This window comes from Lolium rigidum, chromosome 2 (assembly GCF_022539505.1).
Source record: "Lolium rigidum isolate FL_2022 chromosome 2, APGP_CSIRO_Lrig_0.1, whole genome shotgun sequence".
Lineage (NCBI taxonomy): Eukaryota > Viridiplantae > Streptophyta > Magnoliopsida > Poales > Poaceae > Lolium > Lolium rigidum.
In genome coordinates, this window is record NC_061509.1 from 170,356,219 (window position 1) to 170,366,775 (window position 10,557).

The following is a 10,557-nucleotide window of genomic DNA, read 5'->3' on the forward strand; positions in this document are numbered from 1 at the left end:
TGTGATCCTTGAAAGAGCTTAATAGTTTGTGATCCTTGAAAGAGGTTAATAGAATATTGTTCAATGTGTGCATTTTGTATTCAGCAACCAACAATATTCAGCGGCGCGGGGGTGGGGGGGGGGTTTCTTGTCGCCTGGAGCATATATATGAGCAGGGTGTGTCTATGTTTTAGTTGACTAAGATTTTCTTAAGTCTCAGTCACTCAGAAAAGTGAACTACAATTCAAAGAAAAATGCAACTCGGTCCAGTTGCACATTTCTAGCAGAAAAGTGCAATTGCACTTTTCTCTACTACTTAAAAAGACTAAAATGGTTCCTTATTCTGCCAATACGTTTCGTCGTTCCTTTCATCGTCGTCCGTCGTCCACATGGGCCAGGCCCAATGAACTTGCCAACGAACAAGTCATACAGTACCAAATTCCAGCGCCGCCGGCGTACCCAACCCACCCAATCCCCTCCGCCTCCACTGAATCCCGTTCGTCCGCCAAGCCTAGAGGCCGGCGACGAGAACCTCCGCCCGGTGCTGGTACTCGCCATCCGGAGCGCATGGAGCTGGGCGTCCTCGTTAGTCCGTCACGCCGCAGGTCACCTCCAACCGCCGCCATGTCGCCTCTCGTTGACCTGGGCCCCTGGCGCCCCGGCGCCCCTCCGCCTCCCTCCCTCCTCGCCTAGATGCACCACTCGTGGGCGACGGGCCATGCAGCAGCAGAGGTCGGCGCTTGAGGTCGATGACCTCCTCCACGGCGTCCGCATCCCATCACTGTGGAGCTCACCGCGGGAAGGCAAGGAGGAGGATATGGTGGTAGCCTTCCCGTCGGGATTAATTGAGGATATCCAATTTATTGATTCCAAACAAATTACTCATCAGCTTTCAATGGTAAGTGCAGACTCTTCGATAAATCTCTCGGATTCATCTGATTTTCTTTATTCAGTAGTGCTCCTGTAATCCCGTTGAAAAATTCTCCATAGGATTGAGCTCCCTCTCAAATTGATTGCCGGTATGGGAAAGGACGAAGGATTTCGGGCCCTTGGGGATTGGCGGCAACGAGCGCCCAACTGTGTTGTAAAAGGGAAAGTCGATGAGGCAATTGTTGGTGGCGGTGGACATCACGTTCACAGCAAGCAGGAAGTAACCAGCCCAACTTCAACCCTCCACCTCTAGGTATTCTTGTTTCAACTTCATGTCATAGTTTTTTTAATGTGTTGTGCTAAGCTGTACTCTAGAAAATATACTTTATCTGGGGTAAACAACAGAGCAGATGACGCCATAGACAAATTCTTCTGGAACGAAATCCTACAAGTACTTTTTTGGACAAGCTGCAGTTTTGTTATGTAATGTATCTGATATTTGATGGGTAAATTCGATTTTAAAGTGTCTATGGAAATAAAAAAGGTCCTTATATTCTATAACTTTTTGGTCACAAAGGGCCCATCTGGTTGTTTTGTACCGGGCCACCAACATGTCAGGGTTGGCCTGCTTCCCGGCCGCTGACGACATCCTGGACACCCTCCCCGAGCTGTGGCCGCCGTCAACGCCCCCGACCTGCTGCTGATGGAGACCACTCTGTCCTGCTGCCGTCGGCGAACCCCTCAACATGCAGCTCCTTGGTGAGGCCTCTCCTCCTCCTCCTCCTCCTCCTCCTCCTCCTCCTCCTCCTCCACACATTCCTTGTAAATTCCGTTTCTTTTTATTCATCATGTTCATGAACTAATTTCGCATCCTTCTTTTTATGCTGTGAAGTGTAAATTGACACTATGAAAGTACTTGCATATGCCTGATTAATTTCTGAATCTGATATGTAATTTGACACGTATAAATGATGTACCTTCATATATATACAGATCAGAGTAACAAAAGTATCAAATTCAGAAATGCAGAGGATGCTCTATGATTAGGAAATGAACTCTTTGTATCTGAAGCAAATATTTCTTTCTTTTCTTACATAGTGTTGCTGCCCACATAACAAACCTAGGTGTTCCTCTTTCCTTTCTATCTCTTTATCTTTTTGTTGTTAGATTGATTTGTCCCCATCTGACATTCTGACATCATAAGGATTAGTCTTATTTTTGCACATTGCCTAACTTATCCTATTCCATACTATTCATTCGCAGCATTGTTATTTCATTCTTCAATACATTCTCTGAAGAAATAAATCATCAAATTTAGTAGTATCAGGCGGTATTTTGGAAGAAGAAAATCTTCCAAGCGCTGAATCAAGTACAGAGATATTTAAATGTTGTTTTCACCAACGAATAATTTCTATAATTCCTTGAGTGAAAAAGATTCTTTCCATGGGGAAAACAGTTTGATTCAGATGTTTATTATGTCATTCCTTGAGTGAGAAAGATTCTTTCCATTGGTAGCCTGCAACAATTTTAGTGTTCTAGGCATGCAAATTGGCTACTGGAAATATTCTGCCTATGGTTAATTAGGACTTATTTTACATGGTCTTCTCAATATCTCCATATAGACCAAAGAACATTAATTTAAACTAAAATACCGAGGAAAAAAACTCGAGGAAACTGACAAGCGGCATCAGTTGTCCTCGCTTATATGAGTTGCATGACTGCAACAGTATATCAAGGTGACGAACTTCCATTTCAAATCTCCCCCTGCTACTTCAGTAGATCTGCAAGGCTGTTGTCCATCAGACCTAGAACACTTCCATTTTCAGAAGAAAAAAAACAAAAAAGTTATATTGTATCGGAATTTATCTGTTTTCAGTAGGGCACCAACTATGATGATAAGGTTGATCATTTTGATCCGGTACTTCATGGAATTAGTTGAAGATGGTCAAAATAACGGGACATATAGTGTGTAGGCTATGACTGCCAAATTTCTATTTATCTTTCTGATTCCGATTGCCACTTACACCATTGCCTTAAATTTCACTGTAGTAAACAATTTGGAATTATTGGATCCTTATGATGCACTATTTCGTAGGTTGAACTTTTTGCATTGCAATGTAAAGTGCATCATATCTCTGACGCAAATATACCTTATGCTTTCCTAGATATCAATTCATATACTCTGCTCCATCGCGGCGGCGCAAATGGATTGTTGGTGTTCGTTACTGAAACCTCGAAGCGCGGCTTTGACTATTCCTAGACATTGGTTTGGTAAGGTTTTCCTCCTCTCCTTTCCTGCTTTTTGTAGTCCAGCTATCGAGCAGTGGTTTTTGTGAAGAATAATTCCATCGCAAATAGAATTTCTTAGTCTTGATTTTTCTATTGCCCAGAAGTCTTGTTTTGTACTGATGGCTACGTACACAGTTTTTGGTAGTCAAACAAAAATGAGCAAGCAAGAGCCAGATCCCTACACTTGACTTTCCTGTAGTAAGAACACATTCAAAGGGATGGATATTTTCTTTTCTAGGATAAGAAGACAGAGTTGATTTTGTTATTTTCGACTCAGCTTTAGCTCTTGCCAGAATTTGGAGGTTCTCATTTTGAGGAGCTACATTGCCTTTTTTTTCCCAGAAGCTAGACTGTGATAATTAGTTAGGGATACACAACACGAAATATTTACCTATTTGTACAGTCTTTATAGTTTGCTTGCAAATTGATCAAATTTTATAGACACATTATCCGCTTTAAGATGTACCAATGAAACTCTATAAAGTTCAGTAGGGGTTTCCTCACTCACAAGATTCATCTAATGTTACACATTTTCTAGCATTTGACAGACAATTATGTAATTTGAAGAACTTTGGAGTGCAATCAATATATACTCCCTCCGATCCATAAACAGTGTTCCGATTTTACTAAGACAGCAGTATAACTTTGAACTAATTAAGATCCTGAGTTCCTGACACTTATTCTGTATCGGAGCTAGGGAGTAGATCATTTGGATGGTGCTTTTTCGCTGATATTTTGTGTAGTATTTTGCTCCCTTCACCAGTATTTTCTGAACATACCGTTATATCTGTTGTTCGCTAGGCTAAACTGGATCAGCGAGCAGCCCCCGGAGAAGATTTGTGTCGCTTTCACGGTGATTGACCTCACAATTGTGGGGTCTTCCTTGCACATGATGTGCCGAACCTATAAGCTTATCCCGGAAGTGTGCCCTTGCTCCTGAGTCTATGAGGTGATGATGGGTTTGCTTTTATGTGACTCAAGCTGCCATAGAGTAGAGGACATGCGTAGAACACAACCCTGGAAAAGTTGGTAGGTGTGGTAATTTAGCATCAGGGTTTGGATTGGTTTAGTTTCATATTTGCCTGGAAGTGTCAGCCTTGTTTGATCCTGGTTTGTTTTCATGTGTAGCTATTGTTTTGGATGAATAAGCTAGATGTGTATAAGCAAAAGCAGTTTTGTATTTAAGTGTAGTCTAATGCGAAAGTCATAGTTTCAGATATCATTGAAGCGTAGCTGATTTCATGCTTTGAATCAAACATATAACTGGCTCATAGTTTGTGCATATATCCACTAAGGAAGTTCCAGTCATATTTTTATTTGTCCGCTAAACAACATATTCAGACGCACTATATGCTGTGAGGAATGTAAAGCTTGGAATATGCGTGCTACTTTTTGTAAACCATTGGCTCAACATTCATATCCACTAAAATCGGCACTTGATGTTCTCTCTTCTGATTAAGACTATATTGTGGGACATTATTTATGGGCGTTGTTGCTAATTAATTTTTCTTTAATGTTGATCTGCAGTAGAGAAGAAATCAAAGAAGAGTTCCCTACATTTAGTGCCATGGTGGTAGCACAAGGAAGACATTGAAGTTTCCAACTTATTGCGTTCACAGAGTTCATTTGCAAAAAGTGATATTGTACTATCTATATGTACTTTTCCCGCTCTTTTTCTCACTATGATTTTATTTTCTTCTTTCCGTACCACTACAATCTTCATGTAGCTATTATTCACTTGAAATATTTGCTTTATGAAAGGACATGGACATGGTGCAATGAGACATGGAAAATTCTTTGTATGATTTTTAACTTCTTTTATGGATTTATATCTCTGCTATCTAGAAAGAACGAAAGTGTTCTGTCGTCTGTTTCCCTTCGTCACACTTCACACACAAATCTTGGCACCGACAAGTAGGTTTGGTTCGTCAAGAAGTTGTTCACTCACAATGGAATGGAATGGATTTGTGTACATGTTTCACTCACATGTGAGGTATCAAACTTAAATTTGAAAAAAATAAAAGACAAGTCTCATAAGATGGCATGATGACTATTTTTCTATTTGCTTGTTTTGATGCCGCCGCATTGCTCCATCTCATGCTAGGTTGGTGCTATTAGGAACAATGTTATAGGTTGATGACATGATGATTGTATTTCAACTATCTTTTTAGTTTCTTTTCATGTATTATTGTGTTCCCGTGGCAACGCACATGCATTTTATTATAAAGAGTAACATCAGTCAGATTTGCATGAAAGTTAAACTTAATTCTTGCTCTCCAGCTCTTATGCGGATATATCGCTGCCTAAAAAAATTAGCATCCGCACCACTAGCTTGTTGACGGAGTTTTTTTTTACCCCAACCATTATTGAAGATTCGCTAAGCCCCTTTTGTATGTTTGAAACATAAGGCTACAATCCAGGGTTGTCTCCGGATATTTATAAATATCAAAGTGTTGTTTGGAAAAGAAGTATTCCTTCAGTTATATTTATGTTCGCAGCACCCACGTTTTGTGAGAAGTAATATAACCAAAAGGATAGGTTGTTGAGTTGATAGTTATGACTTATCGCGGAAGAGTAACAAGAAGAGATAGAACTTAGAACCACGCAGATGCACAACAATTATGTCTTGCTATTGCGTTCGGTATTATCATGTTGTAGTATATTATGATATCCCTGATTTATTTTAAATTTTCATAGTGAGTTGTGAATTATATATGTGCGTTGAGAGATAAAATTTGAGAACCCGTTGCAACGCACGGGCATTTGTACTAGTTTTAACAAAAGTGTAATTCAAGTAGTTCTTTTGTAAGTGACTTAGATTTAAGAAAATCTCAATTATCTGAGACATAGCAAAACCAATATGAGTATGCATGAGGATTGTTTTGCCATAATCATAAATACTGTACTATAGTTGATAGTGCCAGCCCAAGTTAATCTCGCCATATTTGACTACGGATATTGGTATTGGCAGATTTGTTATATACTACTACCAAAATAAATAAACCCATCGTCTCTCTTCTATTTTGTATATTTGAGAAACAACGGAAATTCAATTCGACTCCCGGGTGCGCATGCTCCCTCTACCAACAAAACATATTTTGAAGTGTGGAAAAATTTTGACAAAAAAATCTACATGTACATCCCCATAATATATGTGTATGCGTCAAGTTTCACGAAAAAATAATATATTTTGTGGCCTATGTAAAAAAGAGAAAACTTATCCTGTGAAAAGTATTGTTTTCAGCACTGAATTTTGTCTTTTTTACACACGTCACATGATAAGTTCATTTTTTATGAAACGACTTTGTGATCGCGCAGCACATGAAGATGTACGTGAGAATTTTTTGTTTCAAATTTTTTGAAATTTAAAATACGTATAAAATGCATTTCAAAATATAGGGAGCATATGCTCCCATGTTCCAAAACATCACTCCCAACAAACAAATAAAATCCAAATTTTTCGGTGCTTGAATTGAACAATTGTATAGGGAAGGGGAGGGGGATTCATACCGTAGCGGCGCCTTTAGTTGCCTGGGCCGATTTCCTGCTTGACTGCGTCAGCGAGATGGGAGCCTCTGCGCGTCATGAACAGACCATGGGCCACTTTTGCCGGGTCGTTTGGTAGCCTGTGAGGACTTTTACGCGCCGGAGAAGGAACCCAGGCCCCATCGTTTGGTTGCCTGTTAACAGTACTTTCTTCCCTGCTCGTGCAACCCACAGCCTGTTTGATTGCAGATAGCTCAGTGCTGTGGTAACCCCTTCACTTAGAGTGGTGAGGTTACCCAGTACTGAATAACAGAACACATGAGATTTAGTTCATCAGAAAAGATGTTGGTAATACACAGCAACTACTACTTAGGGGCGATGCATCACGAACGAAGCAACTACTTTGTGATGCATCACATGTTCATCACGATGGGTTAGTATATACCACCTCGAACAAGTTCATCATTACAAACCGGGGATCAGGTTGTAGCAAGTCCTAGCTAATGGAGGGATACAAGATCACCTCCTGCGAATCATGAGAAGGAAGCAGAAACACTAAGCACTAGTTGTGGAGCCAGGTCCTAAGCCAACTCCTCCTATCCGGTGGCTGCAGCTTACGGTAGACGGCATACTCGGCTTCATTGTCTGCAATGAAGTCAATAGCCCTGACCAGCAAGTTAGGCTGAAACAGCTGCGCCTTGCAGACGAACCGGGGAGTGAAGATCGTCTTCATCTGAGCATAGTTGGTGATAGGGGGGTGCCGACGTACTGACGGTACTTCAGGTACCGCTGCAATCCACAAGAAACACCTGTTAGTTCGAACGACATTAACATATATATACTTTCAGATCTATGCAGGAACTCAATGAGGCTTCGTACCTGGATGTACTCGTCCGCCGCCCCTTCATCACCACCGTAGAAGCAGCAACCATCTTCGCTCTAGTTCAGAATGCGATCGAATTTCATCTTCATGATGACGCTCCACTTCGTCCCTCCAGTTTCTGATGTGGTTGTACAGCTGAAGAGTGGTGACATGTACGCCGGCGAATGCAAGAACATCCGCGGCTACCTTCTTCATCTGTTGCTCCTTGAATCCCATGTTGAAGCAGACACCGCTACGGACGAGCTGAACCAACCGGTTGAGCACAAACTCTGATAGCTCAGGTTTCCATACCATGGCTGGTTTGCTTGCAATCGGACATGGCTGAACATTCACAGTTGGGGCAGACAGTTCAGGGGAGCCCAAAGGTATGATCGTACATGACAAACACTAGCAGATCGATGAACTACCACATGGACATCCTTAAGCACTAGCAGGTCAATGAACTACCACATGAAAATCCTTAACTACCACATGGACATCCTTAAGCACTAGCAGATCAATGAACTACCAGTACCACATCAATGAACAACGAGGTAGGTAAGATCGGCTTTACAGTCAAAGGAGCCACACGCATCACCGAGGTAGGGGAAGCAGGGGACGCTGGAGAAGATGCAGGCAGCACCACCATCCCAGTGGAAGAGTCTACGGCGAGAACGGTCCCTGTCGTAGAGTCAGATGGAATCTGGAAAACCTCCACAACCTCCACCGGCGACGAATGAATGTCCTACGATGGATTCGTTCAGACCCCGGTTGTGTACCCAAAAGATCTAGATCTAAGGCTAGGGTTTGCAGAAGCTTACCACAACCGAAGTCATCGTCGCAGATGAAGAAGCCGACCATCCTCCGCGGCCAGTAGCCTCCGCCACAGCCACCGTCGCCGCCGCAAGCGTCGCCGATCGTGCGGGTGAGGTAGAGCCGGCCATGTCGCTAGATCGAGGATGGTGGATGAGATCGAAATGGGGGGAAGTGGGGGATTTGGATTTGCCGGTGAGAGAGCCGCCCCTATACGGTGGCGAAAATTCAAGCGGTGACCGAATTTAGCCCGCCGAGATTTCGCCGTCCTGCGCGAGCTCCCGCCATCTCCCGCGGTGGCTCTGCGAGGACGCCACGTTCCTCACTTGTGCGGAAAGGGGGGTGACTCGCTAGAAACGGCTGAACCGGACGTTTCTCCTGAGCCTTCCCGAGGGTGCTTTAAGAAACAGTTCCTGCAAGAACGTGGCATCTACCAGGTAACCAAAGAGACTGGAAAAAGCAGGCCGATACGAGCCAAGAGGCATATAGGCTACGAAACGCGCCCTAGTTTTCACAGAATCACAGTTGGGAGAGATCCCCATGGCGGGCGGCATCGTTAACGCCCAGCCCTCCTCCTGGCTTGCCGCCGTGGCGGCCAGTGCCGCCGCCAGCCCGGGAATCCTCCGCCGCGCGCACGCCGCCCTCCTCACCTCTGGACACCTCTCGTCCCGCACCTCCGTCAACTCTCTCCTCCGCGCCTCTTCCATCCCCACCGCCTGCGCCCTTCTCCTCCGCTTCCTCCTCCTCCACCGCCTCCCGCCCGACCACCTCTCCCTCTCCTTCTCCCTCCACTCCTGCGCCCGCTCCCCCAGCCTCCCCATCGCCACCCTCCTCCACTCGCTCGCCGTCAGGCTTGGCCACGCCCGCGACGTCTACGTCCTCAACGCCGCCGTCTCCGCCTACTTCAGGGCCGCCCACGTCGCCTCCGCCGAGCGCCTCTTCTCCGATTCAAAGAATATCGCCGACGTCGTCACCTGGACCACCATGGTAACCGGCCACGCCAACGCCGGGGACGTGGAGCGCGCGCGGTGGTTCTTCGACGCCATGCCCGAGAAGAACGTCGTCTCCTGGAACGCCATGCTGGGCGCCTACGCGGGGGCCGGGAAGCTCTCCAGGGCGCGCAAGCTGTTCGACGCAATGCCCGCCCGGAACGCCGCCTCGTGGAGCTCCATGGTCACCGGGCTTGTGCAGGCCGACCACTGCGAGGAGGCCCTGAGGGTGTTTGGCGAAATGGTTGGGCAGGGCGTCGCGCCGAATGAGTCCGCGCTAGTGAGCGCCGTCACCGCGTGCGGGCGGCTGCGGTCCGTGGAGCACGGCGCGTGGGCGCACGCGTGCGCCGAGCGGGTGCTGCGCGGGAAGGCGATGAGCGTCATCCTCGCGACGGCGATCGTTGACATGTACGGTAAATGTGGGAGTATCCACAACGCCGTCAGGGTGTTCGCCGCAATGCCAGTGAAGAACATATATTCTTGGAACTCGATGATCACCGGCCTCGCCATGAACGGCGGCGAGAGGCATGCCCTGTCGCTCTTCTGGAAGATGCAGATGGCTGGCGTTCGGCCGAACAACATAACCTTCATCGGGCTGCTGGGCGCCTGTAGCCACTCGGGTCTCGTCGACGAGGGCCGCTGGCTGTTCGACAGGATGGTCAGTGACTTTGGGATCAAGCCAGTCCAGGAGCACTACGGCCTGATGGTCGATTTGCTCGGGCGTGCGGGTTATGTTAGGGAGGCGCTGGATTTTGTATGCAGCATGCCAGTCGAGCCGCACCCGGGCTTGTGGGGCGCGCTTGCTGGTGCCTGCAAGACCCATGGCGAGGTGGAGCTTGGCGAGGAGATTGCCAAGAAGCTCATTGAGCTGGAGCCCCGTCATGGCAGCCGCTACATCCTCCTGTCAAACATATATGGAGCATCAAACAGATGGGATGACATGGCCACTGTGCGCAGGGTCCTCAAGGAGCGCAAAGTCCCCAAGGGTACTGGCAATGCCGTGGTTGGAATTGATGCCCAGTCTATGATGAAATCCACGCTCGATTAGTATTCCTTTAGAGAGTAATATCTCAGGAGCTACAAATCAAGGTCAGCATGATGTTGATCACCCTCCGTTCACCTTGGAGACATCCTTGTACTGGAACAAGCCTCCAAAGGGGACAAATGTTTGATTTATTTATTATATACCTAATTCCTCAGTATACCGCAGACCGCAGTCAACATGGTGCGGAGCTCACAAAATTTGGTGCAGAGCTCAGAATATTTGCC

The 10,557-nt window shown here is 45.8% G+C and overlaps 1 protein-coding gene and 1 long non-coding RNA gene across 3 annotated transcripts; both read left to right on the forward strand.

Moving 5' to 3' along the window:
* The first annotated feature begins 429 nt into the window (after positions 1-429).
* Positions 430-4,931, forward strand: LOC124687685. Of its 2 annotated transcripts, XR_006998277.1 has the most exons (6): positions 430-877; positions 970-1,162; positions 1,427-1,608; positions 3,015-3,120; positions 3,940-4,087; positions 4,666-4,931. It is a non-coding gene; the product is annotated as an uncharacterized LOC124687685 (long non-coding RNA). The 2 variants fall into 2 exon arrangements; XR_006998278.1 differs by lacking the exon at positions 3,940-4,087 and having other exon boundaries at positions 431-877.
* A 3,908-nt stretch (positions 4,932-8,839) lies between these two features.
* On the forward strand, positions 8,840-10,336 carry LOC124690300 (pentatricopeptide repeat-containing protein At4g18840-like). The gene has a single exon (XM_047223699.1). The coding sequence runs from the start codon at positions 8,840-8,842 to the stop codon at positions 10,334-10,336; it is 1,497 nt and encodes a 498-aa protein (XP_047079655.1).
* Positions 10,337-10,557: the final 221 nt, after the last annotated feature.